Below are 24,570 nucleotides of genomic sequence, written 5' to 3' on the forward strand. Positions count from 1 at the left end.
GTACCCATCTGTGGAAGAAATAGTGATCGTGGGGTGTGATTGGATTGAAAGGATGCATTAATTTTTGAAAGTGTTAAAATTCTGATTTAATCTCTTTGTTGTTGGGTTTTTTTTTTTAATTACCTGGTATAGTCTGGGTGCTTTGAATGTTGTCCAGTTTTTCCCAGGGGGTCAGGCACATGTGCTACCTAAGTGCAAAATAGGGGAAAGGCAGCCTTCCAAACCTTTAGTCTCCTCAAGAGCTGTGAATATTAAGCCACAGGCCTTGCACTAAATTGTTTATTCAGTAGTATTCCACTGGCCTGTGAATTGTTCATGATGATTGTTGCTTCTGTTACAAAGTAGGTGGGCTTTTAGTTGTAATGGCAACTGGGCTTTTTCATGGAATAATACCATTTCATCCTGAGGTAGGACAATTTGCAGCAATTCAGATTGAAGGTGCACAGACTGTAGATTTGATTCCATCAAATTGTTTCTCCTTCTGTTAAAAAAATCCTGTTTTTGTTTGTTTTTTGGTTTTTTGTTGTTTTCTTTTTAAGTTAGGATGAGAATTATTCCTAAAACGGCATTAACATTATACTCAATGGAATTACTGCCTACCAAGAAGGTAGATGTATAGACTAGATCCAGCAATGCAAAAGAAAAAAAAAAGTGTTTATTGAAAGCTCCCTTTTAATAAGTATATCATATCTTTGGTTAAGATAGAGAGCCAGCTAGGGAAAATAAAAGCATGGTGAACTTTTTGCAATTATACTTTAACAGCATGTCTATGGAGGTTCAAGGGTGAATTTAGACTATATTGAAGTTACATAACTTCTTTTAAAGACACACTGCTTTGTTTCTGAAATAGATGTTCAATTGTATCCTCAAAATAAACTTGCATCTTTGCTATTGGAAAGACTTCTTTCAGAAATGGAATAGTTAGTACCAGCACTAGGATGTTTTTGTTGTGAAAGATAAATTACGCAGAAATAAAATGCAGGGTGGACTCTCAGAGCCTGGGGCTGGCTATTGTTCCCAAGGACAAAAAACCAAAATTCCCAACTGCTCCCTACTCCTTCTCATTACTCACAGAGAGGATGCAGTAAATGACAGCTGAGGAATAGAGATCAGATAATATCAGGGTAATTTCTGTGACTTTCATTTTTTTTTGGCTACTAAACTTTTCAAGGGTAATGTTCTAAGGGTAATGAATTCCAAGTGCAAAAAAGTTTGTAATAATTAAGGAGATAAAGAGCAATCACATGTCTGTGTTCAAAGTTTCAAAATAAACCTTTGTTTTTGTAATAAATTGTATACTATTTTGCATAATTAATATTTTACATAACCTCTTAATTCATGTGGCATATTTTAGAGACAATCCAGTGGTATTCCCTGTGTAAATCAAGATAACCATATAAATGAAAACATTAATAAAAATTTAAGAAAAGGAAGGTATTATGACTTAAAGATGCAAAAATAATGTAAATTATTATAGTTAACAAAGGCTGTTGTCCTGCAGTTACTTATCCAAGATAATTGGATTCTGGATCAATATAAATAAGTACTCATGGGGATCCAGAAATACTAGGGCAGAATCTGTTAATCCTCTTTTAACCAGAGCACGATTAAATGGGAGAATTACATGTGCACACACGTGCAAACAACAACAAACAAAGGAGAGTTTAGAGCAGACAAACAGGACGCAAAGGAGGCCTTGGGGGAAGATTATTTGGAACATAAACTTATTTCAATCAAGCAACAAGAGACACAATTTTTAGAAAGAATTGCAAATTTTATCACTGACTAGGTAAATTGTGAGACAAATGACAGCTGCTCTTTGAACCAAACACACCCAGGTTGAAAGCAGATCTACACGAACCCGTGGCAGCATTTGGATGATGAAGTGAACTTCCGTGAATTACTGGTTGAAACGTAACCAGTAACCCTGCAAAACCACATTTTAGAATTTCCTAACTGAAAAATAACGTAATGAATGGCAGATTGAATTAAAATGGATTCAAGCAGTTCAGTCCACTGTTTCCCAGCATACTACTCTGTGATAATTAAACCTACTGTTACTGACCACTGATGGAAAAGCAGGATGAATGTTAACAATAAATGCTGGAAGACCAGACTGAGGGCTAAATACTTGTAGGCTGCTTCAGAGATGTTTTGTCATGTCTATGGCTTAGAAAGTATTAAAAGATTGTTTCAGTCTTTGCAATGGAGAAAAAGAAAGTTGGAGCAAATTGGCCAGTGTTACTGAGGGCAGTGTTACTGTCTGGATCAAAAGTCAGAACTATTCATGTTCCTGGCCTTTAAATGACGTTCTGTGCAGTTCCTTTCAGCCACTGTTGTAGCCAGGTATATAAAATGTCACTGCCCTCAGCAAATACAGGTTGCACTGTTTCCTCTTTTGCATCTGTATGCCCCTGGTGAGCAGCAGTGGCCATACCAGCTCCCTCTTGCATGTAACGTTCCAAATTTGTCTTTCTGAATAATGTTTTGTGCTTTGTTCTTCTTCTGAATACTTTGGAGATGAGTGTAATGAAAGGATTTCTATCCGCCCTGTCTTTCTAAACTTAACGCTGCAAATGTTTTCCAGAAATTCCCAGGACAAAAGTAAATAGACTGGTAATGGAGAATGTTGCTGCTTTGTATAATAACCCATTTCCTAGCTTGATGCCTGCATTTTACTGAGTCAGATTTGAAGGCACTGAGCATATGCTGCAGTTGGTGTTTCATCATGCAAGTGAAATTCAGCTTATAAAGTCAAATTGCCTTTGAAAAGATTTAGCATAAACTGTAGGTAGGAATCTTTTATTAAATCCACTTTCTCCTCGGTGCTGTATCAATTAAGAGGTAAAAAGAAGGAAACTCCTAAAGAAAATTTAACCTGCAGGATTCTAAAACTTAAATGTAAAGTATCTTTTTCCCTCCAGAAGCATAAACCACTTTTCAAGCTTGTAAAACAGATACTGCTTTCAGTAGTAACAGTATGTCAGCCAGTGTAGAAGTCATTTATTGACCACTTACAAGAATCAACAACTGGGAGGGTTAAAATTTAGAAGTAGCATTTCCTAACAGTTTGGGACAGGGAGAAGTGTCTTTCACAGAGTGCAATTGCCAGGTTATGTCCACGTTAAGGAAAAGAGTTACTTGTACTGATGTATTTCCCGGACACCGAAGTGAACACCCACTGCAGAGGTGACCATAGCAAAGCTGCTTTTTTAAACTTCAGTGGTTTCTTTTCACAAGAGTTATATTCTAAGTATTATAAAGTACTTCAAACAGATTTTTATCTACTGTAAGTCAGCACAAAATCATTAATCTGCAGCTCATTCTTTTTAACTGAAATCCGATCCTCTCTAACAAGAGTTGAATGCCTGGGATCAGTGATGTGGAAGTTAGCAAGATATTCTTGTTACCTTTCCATAGAACTGAGAGTTATCTAAATAGTAAATGATTTTGACAATAACAGTAGGATTTTAGCAAAAGTAGAATGATAAGGGAAACAATTTTCATGGAAGGGATTTTATTAAAAAATCATAACTAAAATATGGCACATTGAAAAGAAATGAATTTACTAATTATGGTGTAGAGACTATCATTGCAAAGTGCTTCAGGTGAACCTTTAAATGCCCAAGCATCTGCATTTTACTTACAGTTATATGATCCTGTCATCTACATTTGAGAGTTAATGCTGTTCCTGGAATTTCCAGGGTTTATTTGACCTTGTCTTTGTCTGGAATTTGGCCAAATGCTCCTTGTTCCTAGACTACCTGGGAGACAATGTCTTGTGATCTCTTGCTTAGATCTTAGAGCTTGAGGAATATTTTATACAGAAGAAGAAGAAGACAACTTCTCTTTGTCTTCCTCTGTGAGGGCAGTTCTCCATAATAATAATGTTGATTTCAGAGTGCTTGAGAGTAATACAGAAAATCCAAATATCAGAAAAAGGGAAATACAGGTAGTGGAAGTCAGGAGATCAGTGCCTGCTTGTAACCTTTGGAAAAATGCAGACGGGTGCAGCCTTCTAAGCAGTCATTTGGCTGTGAGTCTGTAAAACAGAAGATCTCTTTAAGGACAAAAGATGACATGCATTATCCCATCTTTAAACCAGATGGAACATATTAATGGGATCAGATGCACAAGAAAATTCCCTCAGAGATGCGAGGAATGCTTAGCAGGGGAGGTGAAGATTACCAATGGGCATGATTGGGCTATTCCAGGGCAGAAATTCATCTGTGTGACTGCTGGTCCAAGCACAGGCTCCCTTTCCCTTCTGAAGTTCAGGCAGGACATTGGACAGATTAGGTTTGGGAAAATATAGTATCGTTCCTGACATGCTTTATGCAAGGCAAAGCAATTCACCGGGGAGGATTCCTTGGAGGTTTTCATCTCTTCAGTGCAAGAGTATATGAAGAGAAATTGTATCTGTGAAAACTCTCTGCACCTTAGATGGTGTCCTGCATAGCTAAGTGTGTTCAGGTATTTGTTTCTAAAAACAGAATATGAGAAGGAAACCAGTGCGAAAGTGTTGTAAGTATCATTGAAATCTCATTATTAAGAGAGTTCATGCAAATCTTGAGTCTCTTTAAAAACCTGTGGGATACATTTATACATAATTTTGTTTGGGGAAGCTCTCTTACTGTGTTAAACAGCCTTGCTTCATGAAAGCTTTTTTTTTTTTTTAATGAGGGGGGAAAAAAGCACATCAAAATACTTTTTCTGTGTAGTGCTACTCTTGAAATCATCTTTGTTTGGTGTAGATGAGTCAAGATCTTTTCCACCCTGACAGAAAAAGAGAAATCATCTTCACAGTATCATCCCTTAGCAATTCCATATTCTTTTGAACTGGTGTTTTAGACAAGATGTTCTCTATTACTGTCCCGCCTCTAGTAGTAATTTATTTGATGCCGCAGAGAGATTGCTCCTGAAAAGGTCATTAATAGAAAAATATGTCCATAATGTGGATATATTCCTGTTCAGACGAACTTATGTCTTGAGAAGCCTTAGAGCAAACACTGACCTTCTTTTTGCTGTGTTCCTTTTAGACAACTTGCACGCCCAGTTGCTTCATGTGGTGACTCAGTGACACCATAACTCCAGGACTTAATGGCATTTCTTATATTTAGCTGTAGAAAGATGTGGCAGCCAAATAAATACAGCAATACTCACACCTCTCATAGTGTTCCTCAGTTGGAGTTTCCAGCCCTTTCATCTGTTGTACCCTGTTAATGCAGGCTGCATCTTCTGACTGTGGAAAGTGTTTCAGCCTAGTTCAAGTCAACAGAGCTATGAGACCTTCCACCACCACCAAACTTGTTCCTTTACATTACATTTAATGGGAGGATATATTCTCAATACTAGGACAACTGGATGACTCATGCTCTGTCAATGCAGTATATTTGTGGTAATTTGTCATTAGTAGGCATTTTAGAAACTTTTAAACCAACTTGAAAGGAGAATCAGAGATCTTCCTCAAAGGGCACAGAATAGCAGATTAAAGACATCAAGAGCACAATTCAGTACACTCATGTTAAGATAAACATTTCAGAACAGAAGAATAGCACTTTGCACCACAGCCACGCAAGCAGCAGTTGAAATTAAGCCCATGTTCACCTGCAGTTGGAAGATTTAAACACAAAGTGTAATATAGTCCCATTAAATGTTAGCTGTAATTTAGTAGGCTGGAGTCGTGCTGGGCTAACAGGGCTGAGAAAGCTTTCTGCCTCTCTCTGCTCAGCTGATTTGTTTGGAGTTTGATCTAATTCCTCTGAAAAAAGGCAAGCATTACTGATGTGGAATATCTACATTATTCATGTAGGGCTGTACTGTAGCTAAAACACTAAACACTGCACTGCTTACAATTTTAACTTATTTTGCTTAAACAGAAAGCTTTAACCCTCAAGAAGACCCTGGAGTGAGTTGATAGAAACTGTATGGAAGTGCTTTTTTTGTCTTTTTCATTTGCATTTCACCCCTTTTCCATATCAAAAAGATCTTGATTATGATGATTATACATTGAAATTTCCTTGCATAAAACTGTAGCAGTCACTTTGCGGGACAAACACAAATCAAAGATTTGAAAGATAGCTATGGCATTTAACCACACCAGTCTCATTGGATTTGTGTGGCTAAATGTGCTGGTCAGGCAGTTGTGTGTACAAAATGTTTAAAAATATTTTGGGTAAAGCATGTCAGATAATAAGGTATCTTTTAAAAGATGGATAAAAAGATACGTGGAAAAAAGGGATTAAATATGAAATGGGAGCCCTTACTCAGGTCTGCCTTGATAGTTTCTCTCTTTTTTTTTTTCTTGGCTCTCAGTTTGGTCTAATAAAAGGGGGTCTCTTTTCCTGAATATATCACCCCTTTTTAAATAATTATGATTATACATAATTCAGAAATCATGTTGTTAACTGTGGTGCAAATCCTGAAATCAATTCCTTCAACCCCTTCAACTCCTTCATCCGTCCCTTCTTGCTGCTGTTGACACAGGCAAACCAGCTTCTCTGCATTTGCTTTAAAAGCTCCTACCAGTTTGCAGTGTCACACCTAATGCAAAACTAGCTTTTGGGACCTCAAAGATTTAAACTATGGTTATCTTGGGATAGTAGTGACTTTTGAGTGTTTAGTTTAGAGAATAGGCCCAAATCCTGGCAATTGGGATTTTAGAAGTGCTGCACCAAAATAAAAAACAACTTAAAAAAAATCCGGATGTTTTCTTTAGTGTTTGAAGCCAATCTCAGAGAGGCCCTTCAAAGGGACTTGGGTAGGTTGGAGAGATGGACAGAGAAGAACCTGAAACTCAACAAGGGCAAATGCAGGGTCGTGCACCTGGGGAGCACAGGCTGGGGGCTGACCTGCTGGAGAGCAGCTCTGCAGAGAAGGACCTGGGGGTCCTGGTGGACAGCAAGCTGTCCAGGAGCCAGCAGTGCCCCTGTGGCCAAGGAGGCCAGTGGTATCCTGGGGTGCATTAGGAAGGGTGTTGCCAGCAGGTCGAGGGAGGTGATCCTGCCCCTCTGCTCAGCCCTGGTGAGGCCTCATCTGGAGAGCTGTGTCCAGTTCCAGGCTCTACGGTACAAGAGAGATGTGAGGCTCCTGGAGTGGGTCCAGAGGAGAGCTACTGAGTTGGTCAAGGGTCTGGAGAATTCTCTTAGGAGGAAAGGCTGAGGGAGCTGGGACTGTTCAGTGGTGACTGTGTATAAGTAGCTGAAGGGATGGAGCCAGGCTCTTTTCAGTGCTGCCAGCCAACAGAACACAAGGCAATGGGCAGAAACTGATGCACAGGAAATTCCACCTGATCATGACAAAAAAATTCTTTACTGTGCAGGTGACTGTGAGCTGGAACAGGTTGCCCAGTGAGGTTGTGGACTCTCCCTCACTGGAGATATTCAGGAGCTGTCTGGATGCACCTGGATGACCCTGCTTGGGCAGGGAGGTTGCATGAGATGACCCACTGTGGTCCCTTCCAACCTGATCGATTCTGTGATTCTGTGAAGTTGTTTCTTTTACTCTTATCCTGTAAACTGTGGCCCATACTTGCTTGGTTGCAGTTCAGGACAGTGAACTAACTGTAAGTTCAAGTCATCCATTCTTAGTCTGGTAAAGAATTAAGCCCTAGCTAAGTAAAAATGATATCTCAGCAGAGATCTGGTCTTGGAGGCCAGTTCAAGTGAAGGAACATCTCCCATTCTGCCCCACTGAAAGCTCTATATTCTCCTCCTTCACCTTTGGGTTTGCTAGTGTGAGAATTTTTGTTCTAGAGGTGTACTAAGTTATTTTTAATGGAGTCTTTTTAAAAACTCTGAAAAATGCTAAATTAAGACAGATACATAGTAACATTTTACATTGATCTTTGAGATCTAATGTTTAGTTACTTACCTGGTACATCAGTAAGTCTCTTTGATGGAGTAGATGAACATCCCAGCTGACTATTTACCATTAGGGCCTCAGAGGAAGTTGCAATATTGAAAACTGCTAAAACCAGAAGATACATAACTTTCCTGTTTTGTGTTTCTTTTTGTTTTTAACTCTTCTGGTAGGTGCAAACCACAGAAAGAAAAAAGATTCACAAGGGACTTCAGGAAACTCTTGTGAGCAGACCTGTCACAAAGCAAAGACCAGCAGGAGCTTTAGTCCTCCTGGTGCAAGAGGGAATCCTGGAACAGAGCTCCCTGTAAACAGGATAATCGACGTGGACGGAGTCAAGCTGGAAGAGTCTGGCACACGCTCCTGTGATGATTCTGAAGGGAACCTCAGCTTTGAAGGTTACGTCTCTGAACTGAGATCTTGCCAAGGGAGGATGAGGACTGGAGTTTACAGGACATCAGACCTTCCATCTCTGATTGCTGTCAAGAGTGAGAAGAATAAGGCCACTGAGTATAAAGCTACTTTTGTTTAAATCTCTGTTTTTAATTAAATATTCTGGTATTTTTGCTTGGCATCAGCAGCAATGGAGACATGCCTTAGAGACATGTTTCTGCAAGTTATAAGTGGTTTTCAATGCCCAGTTGCCTTCAAAGAGCCTGCCATACCATCACTTCTGATATGAGTTAGAAGCCCTAGAATGAAAAGATAGTATTCCAGTGCAAGTATTGAGCTTTGTACTTTTACCATTTCTATATAATTTTCTCTGGGATAATTCCATTGCACAGTGCAATTAAAATTGTTATTTCCACCCCTACTCTTCTTGTCTTTAATCAAGGTAAATTTACTTTCAATTCCCCCATCCAAACCTTTTAAGATAATTTCAGTTTAATCTTCTAATGGTTTTTCCTTGTCTGCAGGATTCCCTGTGTTTTAGTAGATTTTTGAAGTGTAAGTAAAATCAGTTACTGGCGTAAAGAGATTAGGATTATTTTCTTAATATCTTCCTGTCTGTCTCATAACGTTTGGGAAGAGGTCCAAGTGGGATTCAGGCCATTGCCTGGATATATGCAATAAAACCGTTGTAATACAAGCAATAAGAGGCAAACCCCCCCACCCAAAACTGTGAATTTCCTGTGCTGGGAATAATAGCTGCTTTTGTAGCCAACACTGGTGATGTTTCCATACCAAAAAGATATATCTAATTACCCAGTGGTGTGAGGGTTGTCAGGTCCCTCCTCATCACTGCTCTCGGTGTCTTGTAGCTTTGGGGTAAGGCAAGTTTGTTAACTGCTTTTTTCTATAAGTGGTTTAGTGCCTCTCTTTCTTCTTGGCATTTGTTTTAGTTTCAGTTTTCTAGCCTTGGGTGGAGTTTTGAGAAAGAAAAGATACTTAAGACTGCTGAACATGTTCTTTTTTTGCCACCTGGTCCTTTTCCGCCTTTACCATTTCTTCAGAAGAGGTTTTTCGCCTGGACATGCAGAAGTGTACACAACGAAATGAGATCAGTGAACACCTGCTCATCTTATTGAGTGGATATAGTGAGACTTCTGGTGGTTCACTGCTTTGCAATTATTGTGAGACTTAAGAAGTCATGCTGCATAGCTGCTGAACTGCAGATCCACACAGGCACTAGGTCTAAAGCGTCACAGTAATTATTGATAAACTTCTCTTTCTTTGCTCCAAGAATTGTGAATTTTCTGAATAGCCGAGGGTGCTGGACACTGTCACTCAGTTTCTTAAACTGAAATCTGTAAGGTGAGAAAGAGGGTAGGTAAGATTTTGTAATCGTAAAGTAAGATTCCTAAAGCTTAAGCTTAATGCTGAGGCATTACATCAAATATTCCAGTGTTATAAAGGGATACAACACCCATTAGCTTTAATACTTTAATTCTTTTCTACTGTAATTGATTTTGCTTTCAATATTGAGGAAAACCCTTGTGTGGGCCTGAGTGAGGATATATCCTGTGAAAATAGCTGTTCTTTTAAAAACTTTCCTGCTTTAAACTAATTTGAGAGTCCTGATAAAATCATTGTGGTGTAACAGTACTAGAAATTTGGGAAACACAGCAGGCAGAATGTAGCAAACCAGTCATAGCCCAATGAAGCCCAATGATGTGAAAACATTTAAATATCTGTGTATTTTTAAATCTATTTTTGTTGTTGTTGTTTTTGTTGGGTTTTATGGGGTGTTTTTTTGGTAGCGTTTTGCTAACAATTCCTCATGAGAGAATATTTCTTTGCACAAATAAATGGTCACAATTTTTTCCTGTGTCTGGAAAATTAATAGCTTCATTCTAATTAAGGCTAACATTACAGCAGTCCAATTCAAGAGAGGGAATTTTGACCTACGATACGCTTTGCACTATTTTTGTGTCTTGAAAAATAAAATCCTAATGGTTAAAACTTCAAATTCAAATACAGCAATTACAGTCTTTATTAATCTCAGATCTCTGATCAGTATTTTAGATGATACAAGGTTGCTTATCTCATGTTGTGCAAGTGATCTTAAGTCACTGTTAGTGGGCAATGCAGAATTCTTTGGCTGAAAGCTGAGGGGAGATGCAAAACCAGCTGAAAAATCTTGAGTGCCATGGAAAGGGTGGATAAGGATTGACTTTCACACTCCTCTAATGCAAGGATTAGGGGCCAAGAGATGAAGTTAACAGAAGCCAGGTATAAGTCAAAGAGCTGTTTCTTCATCTTCTCCTGTTTTCTCTCCCCATCCTGCTGTGTTTGGGGAAAAAGAAAGCAAACAAAAATGCTGTTGATAAATTCTGAGTGCAACATACTGGATATGACTGTATCAAGGATTGAAAGAGAATTTGACAGCATGGGAGTCAAGCTGCGTGCAGGAAAAAGAAGGATGTGAAAGAACGAAATTTTCTTTAACATAGAGAAAAATCTTGGCATAATGCCTGGAAATCCTGTAAACAAAAGGACATGGGAAAAGCCGTTTCTCCCCACACCATACTGGCATGCCAGTTATTGCAGATTGTTTAAAAGAATGGCTTTTTATCTAGGACTAATGGAAATTAATTCCTTAGACTTAGAAATAATTAATAATATTAGCTTTCCTATTCAATATCTGGCAGAGTATAAAAGTTAAATCTGCTGGAATCAGGAGTTAATAAAAAGGAATGTGGACAGCCTGTCTCTGGTTGATGGTTTCCAATATTTTACTAGGGATGTGGTCTACTTTCTAATTACTGTGTGACTTCAACATTGTTATATGATTTTAAATTGCTTCCTCATACTGTGATTTCCACTACTAATCAAATCTGCTTGAAATTAAAAATCAGCCTAATTGAAGCCCTGCTTGATAGCTTGATCCTTTATCTTGCCAGCTAATTCCTGAAGATAATCAGATTTTATGTGGCTTTATTTCTGTTTTACTTTTCCCAGTTTTTCCCTGTTGAAACTCCACTTCTGCAGAGTTACTCTTAATGTCTTTCTAATCCCATGGTCATAAATAGAGGGGAATCCAGTTATTCCATCCTCTTATGGGAAAGAGGGAGATCCCCTGTATCAGTACTCAAATCTGAAACTGTAACAATCAGCGATATTAAAAAAGCCAACCCCAGCACTTAGAAAACCCTGCAGCATTCTAAATCTTATTTAATATAACAGTTGCCTTATATTTCACTTGTTGTCATGGTATCTGATTTTCAGCTGTGGTGGTTTCAGCCTCATGGGCTCCACAAGTCGCAGTTTTGTTGTGTTTTAGTTTGAAAGGCTTTGTGAAGAGTAGAAAACACACATATAGGTAAACTTGCTATGAGACTTCCCCGTAGGATTACTGTAGCTTGTGTGCCTTGTCAACAAATCTGTGATATAACACACATGCAAAATAAACCACTGCTCTGTTTAGCTCTGGGGGACTGCGTGAAGAACCAGTGGGTTGTGAAGACACATAAACAGGGTTTGCAGAGAGACTTCGCAAGAGCTTCACTGCTCTGTGGGAAGGAGCCAATACCTGGCTGTACTGTGTCCTTTCTCATGGCCCTGAAAGTCTTCTGGGGGCTATTTAATGTCATTTAAGGATGCTGGGTCCTTTGGGCATTACTTCTCTGCCTGAAAGTTTTGGCTGCTTTGTGGCTTTGCTGTAGCATGCATTGCTTTATTCCTGCTTCTCTTCTGCTGCTGGAATTTACTGTTCTTAACAGAAAACTTCTGAAAGGCACGGCTCAGCCAGTAGCCTCCTTGTGTCATTGTAGCAGACTTAACCAGGACTTACAAGCATATTTTGATTTTTTGGAGGTAACTTGATTTTTGCCACAAAACTGAAATCCTCACTGGTAGTTTTTTCTCTGTAGTGGTGCTGCTGCTCATCCAGACCTCTCCAACACAGAATCAATAGCAAATACTGTCATTTAAAATGCTCTCTCCTAAGGTGCTTGGTAGCTTGGAGACCAGGCAAGTGTGTGACGGTGTGATGCAAGCACCTGGAGGCATCTTTTCACAATTTCTCAAAGATTTTGAAAAGTTTCCAAAGGCTCAGTTAGACAAAGGCCCAATGGCAGGTCCTTATCGAGGGGCGTGAGAAACCAAAGCAGGTCTGAGGCACTCCTCCTAACTCCCAACCGCAGCTCATTGACTTGGGTTTAGAAACAACCATGCTTTCTGCATGAACAGGCAGATTTCCAAGCTTTGTGGGATTGTAGCAAACCTGTGTGACAACACTGTTGCTTTGTGATAGTGTGGGTGTTCGCAGCAAAAACAAGTGGCACATCCAAGCCTTTCTCTCTGTGCTCTTGGAACAGCATCCCAAGCTCAGCATCATGGGGCACTGAACAACCATGAGATTTGTGAACCCTAATCCAGTGCCAGTTAAAACACAAGAGAAGCTTTCATTGATCTTTCTGAAATATTTCCTTGCTCTAGACCAACTGTCACTTTTAACTCGTTTAGTCTTGATTTTTTTCCGAAACAAAACCTGCTGAGAAGTGCTGGATGATCAGGTGTCTGCAAATCTTGCCTGCATTACTCAAAATGTTAGCAAATCCAAGATGTTGCACATGAACCAAGATGCTTTCTGAATTGCTTGTGTGAAAGATTAGAAAGTTGTTTATATTTTTTTGTCCCAGCTGACCACTCTGTTGTACAGTCTAAAATGCTGATGTACAGAACTTGATTTGTATTCTTGTTTTATTTGTGGTTTTGTCTTTAAATGTCTATATGATCACTTTCTAATATGAAAACGCACATTGATTTTATTTCTCACGCCTTGTCTCCCCAAAGTATTAAGAAATCATGTACTGCACAATAATGTTTATAGAATCTTAAGTGTGTCAAACTCATTAAAAATGTTAATTGGATATGTACTAAGTAAATAATTTATGCCACTAGTACTGATAATGTTTCATTGATATCTAATTTCCATGTAAGGGAAAGATGTGAAAAAGATTTTTTCAGTTATTCTGGGACCTGCTACCATTTGGACATCACAGTTTAAATGGAAGTATGAGACAACCTGAGAGTTGCCTGCATTTTATTAGATTCTGCAAGGATATCTTCTTAAACCTAGCTTACATAAAGAAATTCCTTTAGAAGGGGATTCTTAAGAATTTCTGCCAAATATTTATATACCTTAAAAATAGCTCATCCTCTGGAATTTAATAATAGTAGGGTATGTTTTTAGCCTTTAATTAATTCCTTTTGCTCTATTCTAGCAACACAAAGGGATTGCAAGCCTGAATAGCCAAATATTTTCCAGGTACAGTGTAATCCTCCTCTGGCTTCTCTTCTGCATAGTCATGGTGGGTTGTGCAGATCTGTGTGGTGGTCTGAGGGGACCAGTGCGTCAGAACTGCTCTGCCCTTGCAGCAAGCACTGCTAAAAGATACAGATGCTCTACCTACCAGAGAGCAAGAGTGGAAAAAGTTGGGGGTGATGGGGCTTCAGTGTCTGTGTACACTGACTTGTGTCAGTGAGACAACAGTCCTTCAGTCCTTCAATCCACATTCCTTTTTGTGCTTCGAAAGATCTGTGCCAGAGCAAGGGGGCATACAGAAGTTTAAGTGCCAATAGTAGAAAATAATGACTGATGGGAATGGAATGAAACCTAAGTCTTCCAAGTCCATGACAACGTTGTATTGATGCCCGTTATAATCTCATCCCAGTTTCCAGTGATAATGCTAAATCCCACCCCTGCAGGTACACAGAGCTGCAAAGCCACCGGACCATTTCCAAGTGCCCATAGCCTGCAGCAAGTGTCAGGGCTAGTGCTGTAAGGGCCACTCACCCACATCACTGGAGGAAGCCCTGGAGTCCAAGTTTGGGAAGTGTATTCCTAAATACCTTGTGCCTGCTTAGCCAGGGAGCACCACAACCTGTACCTCATTTGCATTCTCTGCCTGCAAAGATCTCACAATCTCAAAATAGTATATAGCTCAGTTATGTGCAGATTTACACCTCAATTCCAGACTGATGAATAAAAGGTCTGCTAGAAGTTCATCTGATTAAAGCTAATCCTGTTGGAATGGCACATTCTTAGACCAGGGCACAAAAATGTAACTAATTCCTCTCCCCATTCCTGCAAGAGGTAACTGGGATCTTTCTTAATGCTTTAAGTCTTTTCTGTAAGTATGAAACCATGTGAGGAGGAGAAGCTACCCTTTAATTACTATTGTCCCTCATTTATAGACTTACACATGCATCCTTTTCAGTAGCTATTTGCCCATATTTTCCAGTATACCAACAACATGAAATCCATCAACAACAGCTACATAACCTCAACCTCTTCCATGAGTTTAAAATTTCCAGAGCTGGTTCTATGACCAAGATGAAGCAATGCCTGGCTGAGATCAGCCCTCTGTATGCAGAGCAGTTAGCTGAAACATGTTTGCAACTGGGAGATAATCCGTGATGGTGGGCACGTATCTCTGATCTTGCTCTTACTCATTTGAGCATTGACTAAAGTGTGAGCGTGTGTGTCTTAGAAAATCCAGAGCACAACCATGCCACAACTTCATTCCCTGGAGAGGGGGTGAAGGCAGGCAGATGTTCATCTCCTGTGGGAAGGTGCAGGGTGGGGAAGCTCCATCGGTCTTGCACCGCCTCCATCTCCTGGAGAAAGCTGGTTCTCCCATTGCATCTTGCCTGTTTGTTTTATGCTCTTGTGGGAAAGGGACTGATACAGAGGTATGAGATTCTGCTACCATTTGTTGCTTATGCCACTAAAGCACCCACTCTGTGATGTCATAAAATGTAATTTTCCTTGCTAGACAGTTCTGTAGTACACAGGATTTGGCCTCCTGTGAGCAAAAGAAAATCCAAAATAGACTTAGCAGAGCTGATCTGAAAGTCATGATTTCTCTTCTAGGAGCGTGAAGTTGGGATCTTTCCTAACATTAGGTGTCTACTCCAAAATTGCCTTTGTATCCTAAACATGGGTGTTACTTTATGTACTTGCTAGGGATATAATTAATACTGTCTGTGGAAATAAAGAATTGTTTGTTTAATACTGTCCATAGGTATAAAGAACGATTTGTTTCATCCTCAAGTAGAAACATACTTTTGGACAGGGGTCTCATACCTTAAATTTAACTCTTCTTTATTTTCAAGGTCTCCATTGCTTATGCTGTGAACCTTGATACCTACCTCAGATGTAAATACATATGCAGGAGGCCCCTGAAGCTAGGTGGGGTGACTCTGATCTGCCAGTTCCTCCTGATCTGTGAACAGTGTAGTTCAATGACAGCTCAGATTGTTTCTGCAGCAATTACACAGAGCAGCAATTACATTTCTGCAGCAATTACAGGGAGTGGCACTGGAGATACAGGAAAATGGGGAGAAAAAAAGAGAGAAGGAAATACAGCAGAGGTATTCACCATGCTGTGAAATCTTTACCCTAAGCCTATTCTAGAGGCCAGTGATGAGACAGTGAGTGGTTCACAATCACTTCTGAAGCCAGGATTTGTGGGGTGGGGAGAGGGCAGCTCCACAGGAGGGACCCCAGGTTCTTCCTGGGACATCTCTGCCTGCTTTACCTTTAGGAATACAGGAAAAATGGCCTTGGAGTTTTGTCAGGGACAGAATCCCTATTGATTTGGTGAAAAAGCTATGCAGCAGTATCCAATGGGATGAGACGATGGACAGGCAAGGGAGATAATAGAGGAGGCTGGTAGTTTGGCTTTTGTGTGCAGTGAGAGGGGAGCCCAGGTAAGGGACACTGTGCCCTTCCTTCCAGGAGGCAGCCTTGTCTCTCTGCCTACCTGTTACATTAGCAGCTCTCCTAAGTGTACCCTGGAGCATGGGGCTGAGGTCCAAGGGTCCTTCTCCAGCACAGGAATAAGAGCTTGGCAGCAGGGAGACTGAGGGAAGAAGCTGGAGGAGTCCCTTACAGGTTTGTATATATGTATATATATGTGTGTGTGTGTGTATATATATATATGAAAAAAGTACAGAAAATGTGGATGTATACAGAATATTATTAGGCCTGCAATCAGAAAAATTGGACCATTATATGTCAACCCTGCTCACCACCCTACCACAGGAAATCATACCCAAGTTGAGGCAGGCTGTGGGTCTGACATGCTTCCCATGGGATTGTCCCTTCCTTGGTAGTGCTCTTTCCCCCTTCCAAAGGGAATACTTCAGCTGCAGAAGTGGAGCCACCTTCCCTCACACATGCTTGACTTATAGACCATTTTAAAGCATGCCATGGGGGCGTCTAATATGCTAATGAAGCAAGTGGGTGGACTAGCAGAAATTTGAGCACAGCTAAAAATGTAAGTGCCTAACAATTGCAAATCAGCCTGTGAAGTTACCTAAATGTGTTGGCATCGGTGGAAGGTGGGTGCCTCCACACCTCTTCTTGTCAGTTTTCAGTGAGTACACAGCTAAAAAAACCCCGCACGCCTCTGTCTATGGGCCTACTGTTTCAGCCAGGGTTATCAGCAGAGGTTTATACCAAAGTCCTTGAAAAATACAGTTACCTACTTTCCACTCTTATTCATACAGTAGGAGTCTCTTCATGCAAACACATCCTAGACTGGTTGCAGGCATAGTATTTTAGATATATCATGACATCTAGGTGTATGAACAGAATTAAAGTGTTACCATGAAATGGACTTCTAAAAGCTTTGATTGGATCAATGTCTGGGATGTTAATTAAGATTCAGCATATTGTGGCTTGTAGCAGAGCTTCAGATCACTCACAGATCTGTGTGATTAGGGGTATAAAAGCACAGGTTGATTTTGTTTCTACAGCTCAAGCCCAGCTCTTCCATTGCAACTTTTATATGATTTGGTTTTTTTCAGAGCAGAAGCAAAGTTTTCTGGATGCATCAAAAAAATATTCATGAGCACATTTGCAGGAAAGGCTTTAAAAACATGTACCTGCAATAAATACCTGTGGTGAATGTATCTGGCTAAAATGAGGTTTCACAGAGAAGTACACATGAAGCCATTACAAAACCAGTGCACACAAGGGTGGTCAATTGAAAAGACAAAAGTCATCATCAGGGTTTTGTCTGATACCACATCCTGATGTGGCCAGCCACCCATGGCAATGGGGACCAGTGTACAGGAGATTGTGCTCACAGAGTTCAGCCAGATCAGTGTGGCATGTGCCTCTTTGGGAAAGGTTGGCAGGAGAGGCTGTCGTGTGAAAGGCTGAAGCAGGGGTATAGACACAGGGAAAGTATAAAAACATGAGGAGAGCCTTCCTGGAGGTGCTGGAAGCAAAGGAGGGCATGGCCCAGGTGCTTGCTGCTGCTGCAGAGCATGTTTGAGAGACTGCAGCTTCTGGGTGTTGGGCAGTGGAGGGTCCTGTGCCTGTTCCTGTGGGACACAGGCCATCAGGACAGGCTGTGCAGCTCTGGACTGAGGGAGGAAGGTGGATACAACACCTTGTGACTGGAGAGGGACTCATGAGGTCTGATACTTTGAGGTTGGTATAGCTCTGAGTGCAGACCCAGTCATGTGGGAGGAGAAGGTGCTAGTGGAGAGCAAGACTAAGGAGGCCTCGTCTGAGGGGCAGCAGCGAGATAAGAGGGTAGAAGTGCCAGATAAACACCAGGATGTGGGATTTGGTGAAGCGTAATGTTTAACAGAAACATGCCAAGGCCAACTGGAGGAATCATGTGGAGAAAATCCATGTCCACAGGGAGATGTGATGGTAGTGTGAAGGTCTGCAGAGCTGCCAAAGTCCCAAGCCATGCAGAAGGCAGCGGCAAAAGGACAAACCCAGTAACACATGAGACTGTCTTGTGCATAGAAGGAAGACAATCCCTCTGCTGCTGAGCACTGTGAGGCACTGGAGGCTGCTAGTAAGGTCGTGGGCCAGGATGGGACATCCACAGCCAACGTGCCAGAGAGGATGAGGGTGATGAGTGAGTGAGATGAAAAAAAAAAAAAGACATGGTAGATCTGAGAACAGTTTCAGTCCCTGGAGAGAAGAGAAAGGAAATCGGTGCAGAAAACCCCAGAGCTGTGAGCTTGCTGGTGAGGGAAGCCAGGAGAGCTGCTGGAGGAGCTGGGGGAGTGTGGGAGGTGAAAGGAGTGAGGAGGAGTAAACATTTGGGTGAAGGTGTATCTTTCTGTCTCAGGATTATCTGCTAAGTGCTGCAGCGCCAAATCAGTGCTTGCTGGGTCCCAGCTGCTCAGCAACCAGCCTCTTGCAGCTGCGCTTTTACCAGCCTTGCTGCCTTAAGGAGAGGGGCGGGTGGTTTGTGAAAGGGTTTGTTTGCTCTGTGTGGCAGAGGTTATGTGCAATCTGGGGACTGCGAGGACTAGCAGCAAAATCTGGTGCAGGAGAGGATGGACCGGGACTCCAGTTCTCTCTGAAAGCCAAAACCATGTCAATTTTTTTCCCCTGGATTTTCTGCAGCTTCCAGGGAAAGGAGGGGATGACACCCGGGGCTGTTTGTGGTTGCAGTGTAGCTGGGCGCTTCACTGTTCAAGGCCTATATGACTAACTCAATTTTTGAGTTTGATTTGAGCCAAAGCTGTTCTTTTCTCATTCTGAAATAAGCAAACAACCAAAGTGATTTCAGTTTGCTTTCTTTGCTTTAGCAAAAGGAACACAATGGCTTTTCTCAAGGCACCACTGCAGGAGACATAAAAGAAGGTGGAGGCTCACTTCTTGCCCAGTGATGAAGATGCTGGTTTTGGATGTGAGTGACAAGATTGAGGTTGCACTATTTGCCAAGACAGGTGTGACCTGTGTCCTCCTGTGTGGGGGCAACTGAGGAGGATGAAGGAGGGGCAAGAAAGGGTTCCTCAGATACTCCCAGTGTTGTTGTGTTGCCTTATTTATATATATATATATGTGTGTGTATATATATATATATGTATATATCTGTCACTATACTTTTAGCCCATGAGTGTTAGCCTCAGTTCTGGTGATTAGGACATTCATTAAGTAACAGGGACAGCTGAGTTTTGGTAATGGCTCCCAGGATGATGGGAATGATCTCAAGCAACAAAAATGAAGAGAATCCCACCCAACAATGACAACAAGGTCTGTAGTGTGGTTTGCAGGTCCCCGAGAGCAAAAAAGAAGAGAATTTAGTGAGTTTGTGTGTCAGTCTCTGGTCAGCATTGAGTCCCTTGCTTGTACACCAGGAACAGAATTGCACACAGGATGTCTTGCATCCTACTCGTTCCTGAAAGATAAATTTAAAGTTGTATTTTTAATGCCAGAAATATTTCTAATTACTTACAGTTCACGTGTAGTCATCAGGTTGTATAAAGGTGGTGGGCAGATCATGCTTGCAGAGACTTTAGATACTTGCACTAGTTCCTTTTGCCAGCACTGCTCCTATAACCGTCTCCTTATCCAGGAAGCTGAGTCTGGGCTTCACAGCAATAATGCCAACTAGAGCTGTGAAGTCAGATCATCTTAGGAGGCAACATTACCCAGTTAATTGAGGTTATCTTATTATTATGAAAAAGCTTAGAAATTTGCAAAAATAGAGGGGCAATCAGTCATTAGAAAAGTTTATAGTTTTTCTTCAGTTTTGCAGTAGCTGAGTGGAAGTTATCTCAGGAACAATGGTCAGAAAAAATGGAGAACACATGAACTTGCAGTCAGGGGACAGCCCTCTCAGAGTCTTCTTGCTAGCTGGTACATAGAAATGAACGCAAACAGATGTGTGTGTGTGTTTAGACTTGTCTTTTCACATATGTCTAGTCAACTAATTGATGAGAAAAACTGAAATTTTATTATTTCATATTGATGGCTGACTCAGTTAATTTACTTCCTGTTGATACTTAATGATTAAGGATTGTTCTTAATATTATGTCATTATTACTATGCAGTTCAGAGTCTGGACTCAGTCTGGGCTTGTATCAATTATTGTTAATTTTTAAGAAATGTGGGAAGTGAGGGAAACACAAATGTATGAGGCAGCATTATCAGTATGTACTACATGGCCTGCAGCAAGATTTCTGTGTTTGTCTTCATTTATTTTGTGTTTATTTGCCTTTCCTTTTTCCCACGATGTCAGTATAAAGGGGAAAATGATTGCTGAAACTAAGGGATTTTAGTCTTTGATACAGAAAGATTACAGCCTGCAAACATGATAAAGAATTCTTAGTCTTATTTTGGAACCTTTCATTGTCTTTAGTAGTAGCAGAATCTGACTCCAAATACATTTGGATTATGTGTCCACAGGAAATGTTCAATATTATTGCAGCAAAATTAAGAATCAGAATGTGCCTTTCTTTAAAAGAAAAATGGAATTTTCTTTGAAAACAAGAACCAGGCTCTAGCTTCAGTTTCATTTGTGGGATGAGTTGCCTTGGAGCTGCCAAATATTCTGTCACCCCAAACCCAGGTCTTTCCTCTAGCTCCTATTTCCAGATTTTCCCTTTCTTTTATATATTTGAGTATATGTATAAACACATATATTTGTATTTATTTGTTTTACAGAGCCTGATCTAAGATGAAGTCTAAAATCTAACGTTAAGGAGTTCATCTGGAATGCCATACGGATTGTTCCCATATCTTCATTGTTTTTCTCGTTGTTGTTACAGTGTTAGCTCCATACACACCTGATCTTATTTCCCTTTATAGAAAGTTTCTGTCACTACGCTGGAAATGGTGAGTCACAGATGAATTGACTTGAAGCTCTGCAGCTCATCAGCCCGACCCATGGGACGATGGTTTTGGCACAGTGCCCTGGGTCTCACAGACTGCAGGGATACCAACAAAACAGCATCTCCTCCCTACAGTAGAAGGCATTTCGCTCACGGCAGGTATTCCCAGAGGTCTTAAGAACATGTAGTCTGGTGATACCTGAATGTGAGAGTGGGTGCCTCTCTGCCTCTGAGGTCATTCCCAGCTCACCCAGGCCCATGCTGCTGGATGGTTCTATCTGGAATGGCATAAAACCAGACCAGTGTAGGGGATTCATGCATCTCTGCTCTCTTTCCCGAGGTTTGCTCCCCAGCTGTCTCTCTGGGCACACTTCTTGCGCTGCTCATGGCCACAAGCTTCACATGTGACACACAGCTGCCACCAAGATTGTACTCTTCACACTGTATGAACTCCCAAATGCCCAACATTCTCTGAAGTGTATAAGAATTCAAATACCAAAATATTTGAATTATCTTCTGTTTTCTGAATAGTTTCTTGCCAGTGATACACCATTTCTAAAAAAAAAAAAAAAAAAGGATGTGGCATACTTCTTTTTCACTGATTCTACAAGAAGCCTGAAGAAGGCAGGCAGAGTTTCTTCTGGTTATAAATACCTGAAAGAGTCACTGATCATTTAACATAATTTACCAAAAAACCACACCTCAAATTCTACCTTTTTGCTGTGGCTATAAGACCTGTTCAGACACCTCTCTGCTGAACCAAGGCAGGCAGCATACATGTAGCCGTTAGAGTTTTTAATGATTCAGATCTGTCTGAGCCCTGAAATCACTGTTTGGTTGTTATTCAGACCTTACTCAGGGGTAATTCCCATTTTATGGTGGTGCTTCTCTGGCAGCTGTTGCAACTTCTGGCTTTGATGTCTTTTCCTTTTGCTTTGTGCCAGCACCGTCCTATCAGCTGAAGTGGCTCCTGGTGTTGGTGCTTCTTCCTTTTTCTTATGTTAAGGTATCAGTTTGAGCTAAAAGCTTAGAGTTGTGACTCTGCAGAAAGTTACTCTGCAGCTCTTGATGTAGATCAGTGCCTATGAACTACAACAACTGGTAGTATACACACGGACACAGAATGCATTCTTCCTTTTCTTCTCTGTTACTTTTAGGTATGCAAAAATGCTTTCCTACAACCTGGTGACTTGGTCAGCATAGAAACACAGTGTTTGTGGTCCTGGAAGGGGATGATTTTAATTCTGGGAGTGGGTGGAAGAGTATCTACCTCCTCTCCTTGCTCCCCTGCTTCTCTCTTTCTGCAGAACTTTTGGGAACTCTAAATGGAATAGCAGCTAATGGTATTATTTTTTCTTTCTTTGCATAACTTCAGTAGCTGAGGTGGCAAGCAGATGTCTACAAGCCATTGTACAGGCATTACTAATTTGAAGACTGATGGCCAAAGTCAAGAATGAGGGTAGAAAGTGGAAATCTGTTCCATCTTTGCCAGGTGACCCCAGGCAGATCAGACTGCCTGTACATCCTATTTCCATATTTGAAATGAGTGAAAATAAGACAAATCTATCCCACAAGTCTATTCTGAAACTTTATTTACTTCAAGTCTTCCAGCAATAAGCAACACATGGAGGCAAAGATTTTTTTCTGCTTGTTTGGTCTTTGCTGGATTTTGGGAAAAAATTCCAAATTTGCCTGGTTCCAAGTCTTGCTCACAATAGGAAAGTTTAGTCCATATATCTATATATGCCTAATTGTATTAACAGGACCTATTACTGTGATGAAAGCCACAGTAGTGTGATAGGACAGCCAGTGGAAATTCCCTCCTACATGATAAACCATCATGTCAAAATTGTGCAGGGAGTAGCTCCACTGTACTGCTGGACCCTGCTGCCATGGTCTTGTTGGGTCAAAAAAATTAAAAATAATCATATCCCTTCCACAGCTGTGTTGGTTAAACTTCAAAGGGTAACACACAACTTAAGCAAGGACTATAGTGTTCTTTCTGTTGTTGTGGCTCTGGGGATTTTGGGTGTGAAGAGGTGTGGTCCCTGATTGACAGGACATGGCTGGCAAAAGCCTCAATCACAGGCACAGCTGTACCAGCCAAACCTGTGGATTTTGGTTGTGAGGCAAGGTGGGGCTGAAACAGACTCCACTGGTGAAATCTGTGTTTTAGCAATACCCTCTGCATCCCTCTTAGAAGTGTTTCTGCATTGTGGCTGTCTCAGACAGCCTCTTACAAGACAGAGATGGCTTTGCTCAGATGGTGGCAGAAGGGAGCTTTTTGGTACTCAAAATGTGTTTTCAGGAAAATGCCTGTTTTCTTTCTTTGTAACTTTCCCAATCTGTTGCTGGAAGGCTGCTGTTGCAAGTCACAGCTGGGCAGGTAACCATCAGTTAATGAGTAATCCTTGTGTCTAATGTTGGCATTGATCTGGTCTGTATTTTGCAATGTAATGCCATCTCCTGAGTGGGCTTGCTTTGAGCTCCTTGTTATTGCTATACCATGCTTTTAATTAGCTCCTGAAGAGAGAGAGAAGGGGAACATCTGGATAATAAATCATCTCTGGTTGCAAGCAGCATTGGATCAGCTCCTCTGGAGGTGCTATTCAATATTTGCTGATTACACCAGGGATCATCTCTGAGGGTCAGGCACTTTGTAAACTCTTAACTAACTCCCTGTGGTTTAGGGAGAGTTTCTCCCTACATGTCATTCCCTTCTATCCATGAAGACATTAATCATTAACAATGATAACAGCTCTGCTTACTTAGAAAACTAAAATACCCTAAAGTCAAGTAAATCACAGTCCCTTATGAAAGCTCATTGCTGATTCACCCTTCCACTTCAGCCCAGCCCTGGAAGTTTCCCTGTACCAGGCAAAACCTTCATGAGAGGAAAGCAAAGATGAAAGTCTGTGCTCCTTTCACTGTTGTCTTGGCTCTGACTCTGAGCAGTGACTGTGCAAGGATGGTAAGTCTGATTCTTCTACAAGTCTGATTCTGACAGCTACATGCTGCCTGGCAAGACCATGTTGCCTTGGGGCTGGATGAGTGAACAGACCAAAAGGATGAGAGCTTCAAATGGAAGACAAAACGGATTTGCTAGGTGAAGGTTGTCAGCAGTGCTGACTAAATGGGGGGCCTGTGGGACAGATGGTACTCTACGTTTCTGTGTTTAAAGCAACTGCTTACATCCATGCCCTGCTAGGGATGAGGAATGGGAGAGGAGGAAAGGCCTCAAAAACTGAAATCCTTTGAAAATTCATCTCAGAAATGTGTTGACACAGACAGGTATCTGCATTGACATGGTAGGAGAGTGCTCCCCTCCCAGACTTTACTGCTGTCTGGTAACTGAACAGGCCAGCTTAGGTAGCTATCTTGTTCTTTTCAGACCTCTCCCTGTTTCCACATAATTTTTTCATGGTTTTTTATCATGTGCTTTGTGCCTTTTTTTGGGGTATGTCTGCCGGGCACTTGGAGCACTGCTGAGCATGGCCATGATGGTTTGACTTTACCAGCTGGCTTAAACCCCACCACGGCCTGGCATCTACCATGCACTAGCAGGGCAGCTAATAGCCTGGACCTTATGATCAGCCTTATTTCACTAGCTAGGTTAAAACCAACTCAGATATACTTAAACAATGCTATAATCCCAACTATCGCAGA

General features: G+C 41.1%; 2 protein-coding genes across 4 annotated transcripts in view; both read left to right on the forward strand.

The window, feature by feature from the left end:
- Positions 1-13,175, forward strand: part of RGS12 (regulator of G protein signaling 12) — an 89,275-nt gene extending 76,100 nt beyond the window's left edge. For all 3 annotated transcript variants that reach the window (XM_050337964.1, XM_050337970.1, XM_050337968.1), the window contains one exon: positions 8,034-13,175. In XM_050337964.1, coding sequence (XP_050193921.1) covers positions 8,034-8,392 — 359 coding nt within the window. In that variant the 3' untranslated portion in view covers positions 8,393-13,175. The remainder of the gene's footprint in view (positions 1-8,033) is intronic.
- Positions 13,176-23,701: 10,526 nt separating this feature from the next.
- Positions 23,702-24,570, forward strand: part of HGFAC (HGF activator) — a 46,356-nt gene continuing 45,487 nt past the window's right edge. Inside the window, exon 1 of the mRNA XM_050338385.1 lies at positions 23,702-23,875. Coding sequence (XP_050194342.1) covers positions 23,810-23,875 — 66 coding nt within the window. The 5' untranslated portion in view covers positions 23,702-23,809. The remainder of the gene's footprint in view (positions 23,876-24,570) is intronic.

This window comes from Myiozetetes cayanensis, unplaced genomic scaffold (genome assembly GCF_022539395.1).
Source record: "Myiozetetes cayanensis isolate MyiCay16 unplaced genomic scaffold, myiCay2020 scf7, whole genome shotgun sequence".
NCBI lineage: Eukaryota > Metazoa > Chordata > Aves > Passeriformes > Tyrannidae > Myiozetetes > Myiozetetes cayanensis.